The sequence below is a fragment of the Corylus avellana genome, chromosome ca3 (assembly GCF_901000735.1).
Source record: "Corylus avellana chromosome ca3, CavTom2PMs-1.0".
Classification (NCBI taxonomy): domain Eukaryota; kingdom Viridiplantae; phylum Streptophyta; class Magnoliopsida; order Fagales; family Betulaceae; genus Corylus; species Corylus avellana.
Window position 1 is genome coordinate 720,687 of NC_081543.1, and position 16,406 is coordinate 737,092.

The window sequence follows — 16,406 nt, forward strand, 5'->3', positions numbered from 1 at the left end:
CTACAACATGTGGCGCCCACAATTAGCATATAACCGGGGGGGTCTAGAAAAATCAAGAACCCAACTGAATGAAGATGATAAATGATGATCTTAACATATACCATAATGTGAGGCAGGTTGTTGGGGTCGATGTCATCTCCCACCCTCTGAAGGATCGCAGCTAGAAGATCTGTCAAACTTTGGGCTTCTGAAGTCAAGCGACAACACAAAAACCCAATCAACCACCAAACATAAGTTCATTGCTATATTTGGTAAACAACTCATCAAGATAATCTCCTAATCGAAAGGCCCTACCCATTGTTCAAAAAACTAGATAACAAGTAACCAGTATCCTTCATCTAGACAACTATAGTGCTACCAGTGCAGTTTACTAGCTTCACAATCACAAAATAAACAAAACATATAATGGTGGACTGCTAAGTTCAGAAATCAGGCCAAACAAAGAGCTAAGTGAGTCACCCAGATGGATTAAATAAGGAGCTACATGTATTGAGAACGGAATACCACAAATTACAGACATTTTATGAGTGCCATATGTGATAAGCAGAAAAAGTAGCATACCACAAGTAAACCTGTGCATCCTGCCCTTCTTATCTTCAATCTTAAAAGCAAATGTATTAGACAGTTTTGTTAAAGGATAGGAAATCGATCTTGCTGTCTCCGTTGCATCTGAAGCCAATTTTAAGGAACCTTCACTGAAACATCACAAATATTTGTAAATACATATTAATGGCAAAGTCAGAAAAATACTATATTGTGTCACCAATGAATATAAATAACCTTTGAGTATCCTCATCATCATCATTGGCACTTAAGGCCATGGCAGAATCCCAGAACTTTTGCATCATAGTGTTCGTGGCTTCATTACTTATGCCAGCAGTATTTCCAGCCTAGTTAGTGAAGGAAATGATGAGACCATATTATCCTCCAAAACCATAACATTTTGAAGGTCGAATAATAAAGAAAAAATCATATGCTTCTCCAAAACGAAAATCTCCATTGCAAATTTTGGTATATATTTTTGCCAAGTAATTTTCTACAGGTGCCTACTAACTCATGTCTTCTGCATACAATGATTAAACATCACCTAGGGAGGGGGGATGGGGGAGGAACAGGTGTTTTGTTTTTCATTACTTTATGAATTTCTTAATCACCCAAGTCAGAAATTAGATGAGGCAACTGAAGAATGGGGTATTAGAAAAAGTTGAGTCTAGAAGTAATGGAAAAGTAATGTTTTGAAGGAATGAAGGAGTTATATAAGTTGCGACCATGATGAATCACATAACTTGCTACTAGTTTCCCAATTCCCTCACACCAAAATAGTTGATGTGATTTCGAATTAAAAGATTAGTAGCGAAATGAGTGTAAGCTTCCACTTTTGGGGAACTTTCATATATTTTTGGACAACTCAAAAACAAACGTACATTGTCCGTTTTGAGATGGACCATTTGTCAATGAAGAAAAATCGTCATCACAATGCATTTATCCATTGAAGAAGTGGTACACTCCCTTGTTTCTCAAACAAAAGAGTACTTGAAATTAAACAATGAAGGCAATGTGTTCCACGTTTTGGAGAAACATGTAAAGGCATGACATGGGCACCTGATTAGGAATCATGATACATCCTAAACAAATGGAAATGCTGAAATATCCATAAAGTTTCTGTTTACAGGACAATGTTGAAACCTATATTATTGTTAAAGACTTAAGTAATAAATTAAGAAAAAGAAAAAGAAAAAAGTGAATTAATGTTTCCACAGTAAGACTTGCACTTTTTAAAGTTAAATCCAATAATCAAACAGCAACTACAATTAAGACATGAGTGCTACTAAAGAATAGGTTATCCCTTAAAAAATACTTAAAAAACATGATTTCATGCATATATTGGGCCTCTAATCCTGTTAAATTCATGTAAGATTAACATATTGTATGAAGTCAACATTATTGAGCATTATATAGTTCCAGACACGTATAGACTTGACTTACTGTTGCCACAGCAGCATGTGTGATATGTATTACATCCACGACAGCAACTACAGTTCCATCTGTATCCAAGCATCAATATTTATTAGAAACTACCATGACTTATGTGCAACATTTTCACCCATCAGTGTATTACCTCTATCTACTACTGGAAGGTGCAAAAACTTCCCGTCATGCATACTATGCAGTGCATCAACAATCGGTGTATCTACCGTTGCGCATTCTGGATTTGGAGTCATGACCTGTAAATAAAATCAATAGCACGGTGCATCAAGAATCAAGTTATTTTTCTTTTATTAATTATACAAATCAAAATTGTGGTGCCTCTTTGCAGTAGCTGATATTCCAACTTCTAGCAAGGAAAAAGATTTAAGGCGAAACATAAATTTCCAGATGAAAGAGAAAATACCTTATCCACCAAAGTGGACTCTGGAGGAAGATTTTGTGCTATTACCCGCATCAAGATATCCTTTGATCTGACATTAGGATGCAAAAACCATGAACATGTTAGTCATAAAATAAAGATGCATCACAATAATAAAACTTATAGATTGTTCTCTAAGAATTACAAACATTATGGGCAATGTTAACTTTTTCTTTGGGGGTTCATAGATGCTCAGGGGTGAAGTGCAGCTATCAATAAGAGACTTACGTAAGAATTCCCCGCGGTTTGTCATCAATTGTCACAACTGCACAGCTTAATCGAAGTTCAAGCATCTTCTTTGCTGTCACTAAAACTGTTTCTGTTGGGGAAACTGTTACAACCCTGAAAGATGCCACCATCTGTTTAATAAAGCAACTTTTGTAACTAATCATGTAATGACTTATATAGTATTATTTTCAAATAGCCATGTACTATACCACATAAAAATTTACAAAAAGAAATATTACCTACTTTGAATTCTCCAGAATGATTGTAGACAGAGATGGCCTAAACATCTGCTCTCGAAGCGTCTCAATGAAGGTATTGGGGCCTGCACACCAACCAAACAGCATAAAATAGAATGTCGTTTTTTTTCTGGAGGCACACCTAAATATATATTAGCAACCAATAAAATAATAAGGTATTCCAAAGAAATCCACCAACCAGAAATTGATGTCCCCCAATGTTTTTCAACACCTTCAACAGCTGCAGCAATAGCCTTTCCCTTTTCAGCCGCCCTTTCCATACGAGCAATAGCATCATATAAACACTTTGCTATATCAAGTAAAGCAATGACCTCCCCATTCTCCACCACAGGCAAATGTCTGAATTTTCCTGTATATACAGCTCACGTTCAAAAAGCAAGATACAAAACAGTTTTATTTTTCAAAAACCAAACAAACAAAAACAAAAAAAGAAAACAAAATTGGATGTGCCCCTAAACCTTGCACCATCTTTTGGAGGGCTTCCACAGCAAGAGTGTCGGAGAGAACAAAGACCGGGTTTTTTGTCATAACTTTTGAAACAGGTGTATTCTCAAGGTTAACCTCCTGGGCAATAACCCTAGTTGCTATATCCTTCAACCACAAAAAGGAACAGTAATATGAAAACATATAAACACAATTGTTAAAATCCAGGAAATGTAGCATGTAAGACCATTATTTTCTTGACAATTTGATCACATGAAGAATTCACCTTGTCTGTAAGGATTCCACAAAGTAATGCATTGGAGTCAGTTAGCAATAAAGCATCAACTCTACGAGCAGCCATCCGACGGCAAGCCTCAAGAATAGTTGTACTTTCAGGTATTGTTAGGGCCTTTGACAGCCGCAGCCGTTTTACAGTACGTTCACCACTTAGCCCCCTGTTCCAGATGCAAGTAAATATGGAGATTCGTTGCCAAAGTTTCATTTTGCAAAAATTAAATTGAGTTAGCCTATTAGCCACCTGGCTTCTATAGCAGTTTGTAGAGCTGGTGTGGATATAGATGTGTGTGTCTATAGGTGTGATTCTAATAATGCTGTGTAAGGTTCAGAGAGCATCTCATTTGACAAAGAAAAGCGAATGCTCCAGTTTTTTATCAAGCAGTCAGACAACAACTGACTCAACTCTTGAGGCCAAAAGAAGTAAAAGGTTTAAGCCATCAAGAAATTGCAACTGGAATGCACAGAAATTTGCAGAAAGTAAAAACTCCCATGAAAAATAAATCCTTTTACTCCTCAACCATCCTTTGAGAAGGAGTGGGGGCACAAACCTCACCCTGTTTTCAAAAATTGTTAAGGAAACAAGAATCTATGATTGGCACCCAAAAGTACAGATATTTGCAGAAAATCTAGGAGGCGAGGAGGCATATATAAGTGTCTAATTTAATAGACTAGCTGTTATGCCTCTTAAACCCCTGCATCAAAGTAGCTGAGATGGACTCATAACCTAAATGCAGAAACAAGACTGTTCTAAACATCCTGGTACCAAGTTATAGCATCTCTAAGTAACAGCTGATGGCCAATGAGAATCTCAAATACTATGCACATCACAATTGAGACAGAAGTATAGAAATCACTATAATGTCTCCTAATAGAAGAGTTGCTAAATAAGTGACACATCTAACGTAAAGGCAATAGAGTGTAACTGTTAACAAATGTAGACAGACACGCATAGGCAAACAAAAAACAAAAAAAAAAAAACCATAAAAGATAGGTTCCCCTATTGCATAACTATTAAAATTCAACTATGACTTTTCAATCAATTAACATTCATCTTTTTTTTTTTTTTTTTGAGTAACTATTTTTTTTTATGTGTGATATTTAACCATCCAAATTAAACGCATAATATGCACTTCTGATCTGAAGAATATTTTTCAGACACTCCAGTTAATAGCTAAGTTGTCATAGGTAAAGTACTAAGACTCTTGTAGCAGGTTCAGATTAAATAAATAACTTCATCAAAATTTTCTACCACGGCTCATAACATAACAATCAAAAATGCGCACCGATTCACTTCCTACTAACAAAACAGATAACCCAAACCCAATACCTAACCCATTTGCTCTGAGACAACATAAAACAGAATCTCAAGCACCAAAAGCTAAAACCTTTGATAAAGGACTAAATAAGTTTCCAAAATTAACATCTTTTCAAAATTCACACGAGAACGCAACCAACGGACAAAACAAAAAAGACGAGATGTCTACGAATTTAACACAGGAAAAAAAATAATAATAATAATTCTAGCATCCTCAGGACATACATAGATCGCGCAGACGAAAGAGATCTTCGCGCCGCAAACTCAGGGCCTCCATTCTCGGAAGTCTTCTTCTTGCTTGTCAGCGATAGACTTCTCCTTGAAGAGCCGCCTTGACCAGCCATCTTCACGGATAAATCAATTACAGAATACCTGCAATAGTATCACCATCAGTGTTACGCTTACGCATAATGAAAAGAAAACATCCAACGGCTCTCTTTGGTTGATGAGAAATTGAAAAGAATTATTTAAAAAAAAAACGCTTAAGAGTTTTTCATTTCCAGTTTTCTCATTTCTTTTTCTTTTCAAATAGTTTCTGAAACCAAGGAAACAAAAACAAGAACACGAAATATGAGTTCGCAAATTAACCTCGTGGCGGTTACCTTAATTTTCCTCTATTTTCTAACCTAGCAATTAGAGCGTCAATTAAAAATTCGAAAGTTTATCGCAAAAAACAAAAACTCACCGAAGCTAAAACCTCCCTCCGCAACAAAGATTGTTGATGATATCAGAGTCAGCGATTTCAATGAGAACTTGAAATCCAATTCCGATTAAATCATAGCTGAATCATGACAAGAAGGAAATTGGAAATCAAACGGTTAAGGATCACCAAAGATTCTTCGTGTCGAGGAACGCGAGAAAAGAATTGGATATTGGACGGGAGTATACGAATTTGAGATTTCCTTGGGAAAATATAACAAGAGCGGTCGGAGAATCTTATCGGAAAATATGGATTTTCCGGTAAAATGCACCGACCGGTGAGAAAGAGAGGGTCAAAGACGGAGCCCTAATAAATGGGAGGATGAGAAACTCAACTCGATGCGATGAGAGAAGAGGGGCCACTACGATTCGTGCACGTCAACGAAACCTTCAACAGAAATAGCTCCAATTTCAAAGGACGTTTTGTGAATTGTGAATTGTGAGGCCCTCAAATTTTTCGCAGAAGGTTGAACTTTTAATTAAGGTGGGAAAAAAAAGATTGATTTACGTTTTTAGCCTTTAGACACAGAAGGTAATACTAATTACTTCTAGAAAAAACCTGAAAATTGTAGTCAACTGGAGCCGCCAAGGTTCTCCCTCTATGGATCTATTTGTATGAAGAAATGGGCTCTGATGAGCATTTGTCCGAAGGCAGAAATGATAATATTTTATACATTTTTCGATATCAATTCAATACAAAATTGGCAGATTAAGTTGAAGGATGTAATTCATTTAATTAAATAAGTCATAGTATAGTTCATCTATATAATTTTATATACATGTCTCAACATAATTAAAATCCAACACGTAAATACGAATTACTATCCCTAAGAACATGCTCGGACAAGCTTCAATTTGATCGATGAATTACAGTTAATTACAATCTCATTATCTTATCCCGAATTCTATAATTTTTTTTTTCTTGGTTTATGTTGGGTAATAGATCAGTCGGAGTCCAAAATGATAGAAATTGAAAGCTCATTGGCTAGGCCCATAAATCATGTGTCGCCCATTATTTTGGAATGGTAATGGAGCTTCCACGTGTCACAAGCACAATTATCCAGTACGCTCACTCACCACTCATTTCAACTATTCTCAACATCATGACCATGATCCACAACCAGAGGCAATTCTAACAGATTCCTTGGAAGCATAGGAGCTGGGAAACCAAGGATAACAACCGGTAGTAACTATCAGACAACTCTATATAAGGGAAACTCCTATCAAGTAAAAGGAGTTGATTCTTTGCGTATCATTCAATTCATTATTACCATATGAATTACCCATTTGAGCTATTTTTCACAGGCACATTTGACCAAATTTTGTCTAAAGTTTATTGTTTTTGCAGGTTGGGCATTCACTCAACTCATGTGATTCATCCGTTCGGAAATTGTGCAATCAGTTTATTATGATTATATGGCATTGTTAATCTACACACAATAATATTTATTACGTTTGGTTGAATAAATCAAATATGACGATTCTATTTTACAATTTAATCAAAACTTGCTGCATGATACGAACGGTTCAAACTGACTAAGATATGATGGGGGAGCTGGGGACTATCCCGTCATTTTAAATGGAATCCAAGAAAGGTTGTCTAAAAGGCAAGACATTGGAAATTAATTGGAAGATACAACTTTCTGATTTTCTGTGACGTATATGTTATTGACCGTCCTTGTAATAATGCTTACACTGAAAAATGAAATTTCAATAAGTCAATGCCTCTGAGTTTGTACACGTGTGAGGGTATCGCAAGTCCAGGGTCCACTTTGAGTCACCACCTACGCGAGAGCCACCGGCCATGGAAGCTGCTCTAGCTCTTGTCAACTCAAGGCGTTATCTATTACAGATTGCATTTCCAGCTGATCGCTATGATTAAGGCGGATCATTTGTGTCGAGCAATTTATATAAGAATATATAAATCAATTATAAACATATTTAATTAAACTAATCAGACTACTAAATCATAATTTGTTAATTTTTTATTGAGTTTGTTTCAGATTTATAAATCATGTTAAAAATTGTCGGCCTTAAATGTTATATTCGGATTTTAATCGTGTCGAAACATAAGTATAAAATTATAAATCAATCATAATTTGACCTAATTAATTAAACAAGTAAAACCTATAAATTTTAATCTCCTAATTTTGTGTTGAAGACTTAAAACCATATGAACTAGCCAAGATTTTATTCGGGCCCATTCTTTTCTCTACATATAAAACCTGCACCTCCCCAATGACAACCTATGTGATACAATCCTATTCACCATAGTCTGTAAATCGATTAGTGTTGCCGTCGAGTATGAGGCCAGATCAAGTTATAATCGGGTCACCAAATGTGGGTGATATGAAGATTTAGGATATTCTACGCTTCATATGGAATTATGGATCATACAAATCCTGCACAAGTTCTTCTTTCCAAGATTTGCTTTAACGTGGTCAATCAGATCAGCCACCATTAGTTTTAGGCCAAGAAGGGTAATGGACTAAATTCGACACGAAATGAAAGAGGGGACTCTGATCTCGAGGTATCTGTTTGGACAAGTGAGCCCTCCACCACAGACAACATCACGAGCATTATTGCTAGCGAATGCCGATAAGGAAGAGGGAGATTGCAAAATAATTATGTATAGATTCCATGGAATTATTCCTTGTAAAGGATGAGATGCAAAACCCAACAATTGGGTCTCGTCGTGATGCATTGCTTTAGTGGAAAGAAAGTTGCATTTGCGTAAGAATTTTGTTCTGACATCACATGAGAGGTTGAGTTAGTTAAGATTGTAGGCTACATAAAACGTATAAAGAGAGAGATGCTCAAATCAATCAAAGCTTTAGATGCCTGCTGTGATACATTACTTGATCTACGAAAATAAAAAAATTTTAAAGTGACCCGGCCCCTTTGTTTTCAATCCTCCAACTATATTCCAAAAAAAAAGACTGCTGAGGAATCTACCTTTACTTTAACCAATGTTGTATAAAATATCTAAGCAGTGTTAGCTGTGACTGTACAATCATCGAAGCGATCGAAGGCTACCAAAACGAAAGCAGCAATGCTTGACTGGGCGCCCATTTTACTTGGGTTACTGCTATTCATACTCCTCTCCCCGGGCCTCCTTTTCCAGTTACCGGGGAACAGCCGCCATATCGAATTTGGCAGCCTCGCCACCAATGGGAAGGCCATACTCATCCACACCCTCCTTTTCTTCGGCATCTTCACCATCCTCATATTGGCAATGGGCGTCCACATTTACACTGGCTGATTAATTTCTGTTACGCACCATGATTCATGACTGTCTTTTACGTCAATATGGCTTCATATCTATAAATATATACACAATGTAATTTTTGTCAGTGTTTCTTTGCACTGGCGTGATTGGTTTGTAGTTTTTACTCATTGATTACTGCGTTTCACATCAAGAAACTTGGTGTTTGTTAATGTGAATTTTTTTTTTTTTTTTTTTTTTTGAGCATAAAAGCCAAAGAAAGAAAAAAAGTTTATATAAATGTAAAAATAGTTTTAAGTGTTATGTGTTTTTGGTTGTTTGGTAATATTTAGGTTAAGTATATTTACCCTCTAAATTACCGCTCATTTACACTTGCTCCCTACAAACTACGAGTAATGTTATAAGCAGGACTTTTGTCCCCCCTTTTATCCCTCAAAAGTGATGTAATTTTTAAAATCATCATTGAATTTGAAATTTATCACTATTAGATTTTAATCAAATTGTAATTTTAAAGAGTAATGATAAAAAGATGACCATGTCCTCCCAAAATTAATGTGGATTTTAACACTACCATTAAATCAAAATCAAATAATTATCAATCACAAATTCAATGGTAATTTTAAAAGTTACATCAAATTTAAAAAGATACAAAAAATATATGGGTCTTCCTTCTAACATTACTCAATTTTAAAAGCCACATTAGACAAGGAGAACATGGTTTAGGTAGTCCCAAGAGGTGGATTATTTTTTAAGTCACTTTCATGGTTGATAAATTGGTGTGAAAAAGTAACGTTAACCTTGTTAGAGGCATGTTACACATCATTCTCTCTATTTTTTTTTTTTTTTTTTTGCAAATCTAATGGATTCACCATTGTATTTGTGGACTCATATAACACCCACAAAAATTCAACGATAGATTCACCTACTAATTATATGGAGTTAGTTGAAAGATAATTGAGAGAATAATTTTTATCATTTCCCATCTTGTTATCAAAAGTTTCATTTTCTTTATTATCTATGGGTGAAAGGTCGTTGTTGAGATATAATAATAGTAATTATGAATTTTATCTACCCGTTTCGTGCATTAAAAAGAAAGTAATGGACAACATAAGTGCTTTTGGTTTAAGGGATTGACATTGGGATAACGTGCAACTTAGAGTGTATAGGGTGCAAATGCAATAGGCCTAATTTAAGGCTTTTAAGCCATTCATTGACCTCAATTTTTTTTTTTTACATATTCACACAAGGAAAATGAGATCAAAGCTTCGAACTAACGACTTCTGTTTCAAAAGATGTGGTTCACAATTAATTAGTTACCTCTTAGAGACTCATTGACCTCAAATTACGACAACCCATGAGTCAAATTGAAAATAACAATAGATAATTCGGCCATCTCATTAGTTTGGGGTGTACAACAACCCATTATGACCAATGCCGGCCATTCATCAATGATCAATCAATATTGTTGCGTTTTTTTTCTTCCCCTTTTTAGACATTTTTTATAGTTTGTTGGTTCAAATCCTAACCTTTATACCAATTGGGCTAGGTCCACATCCAATTGGGCGTAGATGGGCTAACAATTACGCACTCAAAAGTCAAGAGACCAGCCCAAACCAAAGATAAGCCTAACCAGAGTCGGTAGGATTTCCCCAGATGAACCTTTGTATCTCCCCATCTTCATCCCAAGAAGATCGCAGCCGTTGAAAGCACAAAAACAAAGTGCTGACACGTTCAGTCGTGCAAACAGTCATATTGTCACGAGAAGCGTCCAAACAAATGCACCTGTCTTTTTTTTGTCGCGTATCTGGATCTCCTTTTTCCCCACTAGACCAGTTGAACCCCACTGCTTTTTCCCACATCTTTCTCGCACAATCCACCAAAGATTTGAACACCATTTGCACTACCTTTTTCCTCTGCTTTTCTCTGCAACTGATAATTAGCAGGCATGGCGGACTGGGGGCCAGTGTTAATTGCAGTGGTGCTCTTTGTGCTGTTGACTCCAGGGCTGTTGTTTCAGATACCAGGGAAGGGCAGGGTGGTCGAGTTTGGGAACATGCACACCAGCGGTGCTTCTATTTTGGTTCATGCCATCCTTTACTTTGGCCTCATCACCATCTTCCTTATTGCCATTGGCGTTCACATCTACGCTGGCTAATCTCTCTTTCATTATTGCTCTCATTTTCTGGTTTGCTAATTATAGATCTGTTGCTTTTGGCACATCTTTCTTTTGTTTTTTTGGCTTTCTATTTTGTTTGGATCAATTTCTTGCTTTGTAATCGATCGATATGAGCTTATGATAGTGGTCTTTTCTTCCTCATTTAATTAAATGGTTCAGATTTCTTGTCTCTAATCCGCAAAAATAGACAGCAATCGTAAAAATGAACAGATCGATATATTGCAGCAAAGTAAAACATGACAAAACCATACCTTCAGATCGGAGTTGGTCGAGTGTACCCAATAAAAGTGTGGCATAAAATTAATCAAGAAAAATCTTTACCCTTTTCCTCCGACCTCAAATCTGATGATCATAAATTTTGATGATACATCCTTAGCTTAGCTTCTTCTCACGAACAACAAAATTCTCTTGATTCGTGCGAAGCAGCTAAGTGAAGGAGATATTATCAGAATTCATGAGCACAAGAGAAGAGAAGAACAGGGTAAAGATTACTCGTGATTAGTTTTCCCATAACCAGCAGATCGAGCGAACAGGGGAAGAGAAGAAGAGGGATTTCTCTTTTTCCGCTCTTTCTCTCGTGTGATCGGGGTTCCTTTTAAAGACGACTTAGGCCTGACAGCATCTTCACGTTTCGCAGAAAAAAACAAATGGGCAGTTCTGGCATTCGAAAAATAAGATGCCTCGTCACATGAAAGATGTCCACGTGAATTGTCAGCACTTCAGTTGGCCCATTCCCCGAATTGCTGATTTTTTTATTTATTTTTTTTTCTTAAATGAAATAATATAAAATTATGCATTCGGTAAAATTATTCATTTCATTTAAAATGAGGAGAATTTTTCAACCATTCCTTAAAAGCTAAAGTTTTATTATTATTATTATTATTTTTAATTTTAATTTGACATGTAGGAGCCACCATCGAGTAGGACATCTATGTAGATGAAATGAGCCCAACAACTCAAGATGTCTCAACGCCACCAGCATGAGCTACCTAGTCAAGATGTAGAAGGTGTTTGTTACACCGAATCCGGATCCCCTTCCATTGGAGGGGAAATTGGAGTTTTTTCAATTATCCATTTTAGTCGTTTATTTTTAGGGTTAAACACTTAATATTCTCTTGGGATTTGGTAACTTTATTTTTTTCTTTATAGGGTTTCATTTTTATCACAAGAGGTTTCTGTGCTTTTGATAAATGACCAAGTTAGTCAATCCGTTAGTTGACCTAACGAAATTTCACGTTGACCAATCAGATATTGACACGTGGCACCTACTTAATTTTTAAAAAAAAAATGTATTTTTTTTAAAAAAAAAAAAAAAAGAAGGAAAAAAAAAAAGTGGGGTGGCTCGTTGGAATGAGAGTTGAAACCGCTAACTACCATTAAGGGTGGCTTGACCACCCCTACTCACCGGGGGGGTGTCTCCGGCCACTAATCCGATGTAGATGAGGTGGCTCATGGTCAAAGGAGTCACCCCTAATTTTTTTTTCCTTTTTTTTTTTTTAAAAAAAAAAAAAATTTAAATATACATTTTTTTTCATTTAAAAAAAATAAAAAAAATCAAGTAAGTGCCATGTGTTAACATCTTATTGGTCAACGTGAAATTTCGTTATGAACTAACGGTTAACTAACGGATGGATTAACTTGGTCATTTATCAAAACCACATGGACTTCCTATGATAAAAATGAAACCCCAAGAAAAAAAAAAAAAAAGTTACCAAACCCCATGGGAGTATTAAGTATTTAACCCTTATTTTTATCCAACAGCTCACATTACGCCATGTGCTCCACTCAAATATAAATAATAAAATATTAATTAACTTTAAAAAAAAAAAGTTAAAATAATAAAAAATTAAAATCAAATAATTAAAAAATTGGGGTGCGCGGCCACCCAACTGAGCCATGGGGTGGCCGAACCACCCCTGTGGCCTAATTGCTGTTTTTCATATCATCCATGTGTGTTTATACGGGTTTCCCCACCATAAATGTCAAGAATGAATCAATTGCAGCACTGCTAATCTTGATTATCTGTCATAAGATGCATACCTTACTCTGTTTTGTCCTGGGTTTTTCTTTCTATCCTTTTTTTTTTTTTTTAAGTATTTCTCTTGTAATTTTGAACTAAATGACAATTTTGTGGTATCTGCATTTATATGGACTTGTTGCTGCATTGTTGATTCTGGTTGTCTGTTAAATGTGTGCTTCTCTTGTAATTTATCCTACTGTTTGGTCAGTCAGAAATTCTACCTGTGATGTTTATTGATATTGAACATAAACTAAGAAGAAAAATGTGTCAAGTTACTTGATATAATATCCAATCTCTTCTCTTTTTGCTTGAATATTTGACTTCTAAAATGATTGGGATAAATTTGCAAGAATGAGTTTTGACGCCCCTAGAAATTAATGTTGAACAAGATGAAGCAGAAAGCAGTAATTCTAACAAAATATAAGTTAATGAAGTACTTTAAATTACATGGAGAAGAAATAAAATCAGGTTTCAATATCCTATACAGTGACGCAATCTTTGATTTCAAAGTCTTTCTATCTTCTTTAAACAAGTGAACAAAAAAAAATACATGTGAAAATGAAGACCACAAAGTCCATGATGATGCTAAAAAGAAGCAGAAAGAAATTGGAAAAGCAGTCTTCATTCTTCAACCTTCTGCTTTTTCAGCAAGAAGACGCGCTCTGTCGTTGCCAGAGCAACCTGGGTGGTAACATGATGTCACATTCAACAAATTCTTTACAGCAACTGGTCCGCTCTTGATGGCTCTCTTCAACCTTCTTCCTCGATTTCCTTTCTTCTTTGTGTTCTTCTCCGGGCTCTTCTCCTGGCCCTGAAGATTGAAGAACGTCATAAAAAAAATTAACTTGGGTTTCCGAATCTTAGATTATATTTTTGCATTGGTGTGGGAGAGAAAAAGGGAACTCATGATATATATATGTGTACCTCATCAGAATTGCTCTCAACGCTTTCACCACTCCCTGAATCTCTTTGCGTGCTTTCATCCTTGCCTGCGTGCATTAATTTGAACATACGTTTATGTTGTCTGCCATAATATACATGAAAGGGCTTGGTAGACGGGTAAGTTATGTTACAAATTTTAAAATTTTTGAATGAAATTGCAAATCGGATGATAACAGATCCAGGAATTTATCTTAATAAGAACATAAATAAAATAATAAAATATAATGAAGCTGCGGCCTGCGAAAGACAATTCACTCCTCAAACAGAACTTTCATCACAAGTTTTATAGAACAGAATCACGGTGTAATAGCAGCCAACATTAATGAACCAAAAAAAAAAAAATTGTGACATACTGGTAGCTATAGGTAAAAAGTGGTGTAAAACATCATCTTATTCAGTTTACTCTGATTTTTGGGCTGAAATTTGGGCTGGGCTAAGTTTTATAGGAGCTAAAAGTTATGAAATTTGAGTTTATTTTATGGATTAGGATCCTTAGAATTTTTTTAAAATTTAAGATTCACAAATTCATAAATTTCAGTCGTTCATCTTATTTAGGTGTCTAAAATAAGCCATATTTCAGCATTTAATGAAGAAACATGGCTTATTAAATTTCTTCAAGGTAGCTTCCTCATTAAATGCTAAAACCGCTTAGATGAGATGAATTATTAATGGCTGAAATAGGCTTATTTTAGACGCTTAAATGAGATGAACAATTGTGAATTTGAGAATCTCAAATTTTAAAAAAATTTTAGAGGATCTCGATCCTTATTTTATAAGAGCCAGTAAAAAATTTTGGCATTAAAATATTTTTTTAAAAAAAAATTTAGAAAATTTCTGTGTATCCGCCTCTGGATGATGATTTGAAGGAATAAGTATGTATTGCAATTAGATTATAGTTTGAAGGGATAAGTGTGTATGTATATGTGTATATATAAGGTCCACCATTCAAAGAATCAAGATACTTACTTTCTTCCTTGTAGTTTTCTGTTGAGGGGATGCAATATACCCTGAAACTTGGCGATCCGAATGTAACCTTTTCATCCTCATCCCCTTCCTCCTCCTCCTCATCGTCCTCCTCCTCCTCCTCCGCAGTTTCCTTCACAACTACAAGAACTTCCTCTACAACCACCGCCTTCTCAACCACCTTGACCTCTTTCTCTTCATCTTTACGTGCACCATCTTTCTCATCCTGTTTTTCACATTTCTCCTCATCCTTATGCTCCTTAACATCCTTACTTGTTTTGTCGGACTCTGCAGGCACAGGTACCACATTCGGCTTCTCGTCCTCTACCTTTGAAGAACGTGCTACACTCTCATCTGACGTGGAGGTCATGCTCTTTCTCTCGTTTTCATGTTGAGACAGAGGCTGGGAACTTACATCCTCTTCAACGCCCTGATCATGAACGAGTAGTTCTTTCTTCGACATGTTGGAATCTTTCCGTCTTCTTATCTCATCAAACCATCGGCGTAAAAGGGGCCGGAGTTTGGCAGGCACAACCTCTCCTTCTGGGTTGAGCTTCGAATTCCCAGACCCCATTGCAGAACAGAAGAAGAGGAAGACGAAGAGATGGACAAACAAAATATATGAGCTTGAGAATCTGAAAGATGGGTTCGAAGGCCGGTTTTCAATATATAGCAAGATAGAAAATTTAGTGCATGGACGGTACAGTTTGTTGTGTTTTTTTACCGGTGTTGGGGTTAATAATAGCAAAAAGATTAGGTTGAAATCTCCAGCTTTAAGGTTAATATGATGGGTTTCGCTGTAGAGAAAATGGCCCTTAATTTGTTTTGGTGGTGGAAAGGGTCAAGATATGCTTATTCACAATCCTAAAGAGACAGAAAAGGCCAGCGCCTGTTGGTAAGATATATATGATACACATCTGTAAATTGATTGCGTCATCAAGAGGTAGCCACAAGGCATATATACGCTATATATTTGGCGAAAACCTAGATTCCCAAATTGCGGACGAACCGACTATTGCTCCTTCAAACATCTAGATTCCAACTATTATTGTGTGTGTATGAGAGAGAATGTGATTATCTCTCTTTCAGAATTGGGAGTAGAATATAGTAGGGCCTAGATGACTTGAAGTTGGAATTTCATGGCCCGACATGTAGTTTTCTTAAAATGAGTTGAGAGTGAGACATTTCAAGCCCATGGTAACATAATTTGATTAGGAAGTGTGTTTTTACGCACCCACATGACACTGCTACATGGGGTTAATCACAACCATCTTAAGAGGTTTAATTAGGACCTACAATTTTTAACACGACTTAAACTCGATATGTAAATACGAATTTTCACTTGTAGATTCGGTCGAGATAACTGATCACTTTCTTATCCACAAAAAAGTAGTTGGCCACTCATAGGAGCAGTGACGGAGTTGGAGGGTGGCTGGTGTAAGCCATGGCCACC

The 16,406-nt window shown here is 36.1% G+C and overlaps 3 protein-coding genes across 3 annotated transcripts in view; all 3 read right to left on the reverse strand.

The window, feature by feature from the left end:
• Positions 1-22: 22 nt before the first annotated feature.
• LOC132173438 (CBS domain-containing protein CBSCBSPB5-like) lies at positions 23-6,060 on the reverse strand. Its single transcript, XM_059584942.1, has 14 exons — positions 5,613-6,060; positions 5,153-5,299; positions 3,602-3,770; positions 3,351-3,483; positions 3,071-3,241; positions 2,879-2,957; positions 2,636-2,749; positions 2,393-2,459; positions 2,120-2,225; positions 1,987-2,045; positions 781-890; positions 562-695; positions 102-187; positions 23-43 (listed from the first exon to the last, which is right to left on the reverse strand). The coding sequence occupies exons 2-14, from the start codon at positions 5,269-5,271 to the stop codon at positions 23-25; spliced, it is 1,368 nt and encodes a 455-aa protein (XP_059440925.1). The 5' UTR covers positions 5,272-5,299; positions 5,613-6,060.
• Positions 6,061-13,676: 7,616 nt separating this feature from the next.
• LOC132173443 (uncharacterized) lies at positions 13,677-15,527 on the reverse strand. Its single transcript, XM_059584946.1, has 3 exons — positions 14,957-15,527; positions 13,973-14,037; positions 13,677-13,859 (listed from the first exon to the last, which is right to left on the reverse strand). Exons 1-3 carry the CDS (start codon positions 15,525-15,527, stop codon positions 13,677-13,679), a joined length of 819 nt encoding a protein of 272 aa, XP_059440929.1.
• A 673-nt stretch (positions 15,528-16,200) lies between these two features.
• LOC132173445 (uncharacterized) overlaps positions 16,201-16,406 on the reverse strand; it is a 1,004-nt gene continuing 798 nt past the window's right edge. The window contains exon 2 of the mRNA XM_059584948.1: positions 16,201-16,245. Within this exon, the coding sequence (XP_059440931.1) occupies positions 16,201-16,245 (45 nt within the window). The remainder of the gene's footprint in view (positions 16,246-16,406) is intronic.

Excerpts from the sequence above, each read along its gene's own strand:
- LOC132173438 (XM_059584942.1), bottom strand. The coding sequence starts at position 5,271 with ATGGCTGGTCAAGGCGGCTCTTCAAGGAGAAGTCTATCGCTGACAAGC. Across the intron at positions 3,242-3,350 it reads CCTCCAAAAGATGGTGCAAG|GAAAATTCAGACATTTGCCT; the intron begins GTTTAGGGGCAC and ends CTGTATATACAG. Across the intron at positions 891-1,986 it reads CACATGCTGCTGTGGCAACA|GCTGGAAATACTGCTGGCAT; the intron begins GTAAGTCAAGTC and ends TTCACTAACTAG.
- LOC132173443 (XM_059584946.1), bottom strand. The coding sequence starts at position 15,527 with ATGGGGTCTGGGAATTCGAAGCTCAACCCAGAAGGAGAGGTTGTGCCT. Across the intron at positions 14,038-14,956 it reads AGAAAACTACAAGGAAGAAA|GCAAGGATGAAAGCACGCAA; the intron begins GTAAGTATCTTG and ends TAATGCACGCAG. Across the intron at positions 13,860-13,972 it reads TTGAGAGCAATTCTGATGAG|GGCCAGGAGAAGAGCCCGGA; the intron begins GTACACATATAT and ends TTCAATCTTCAG.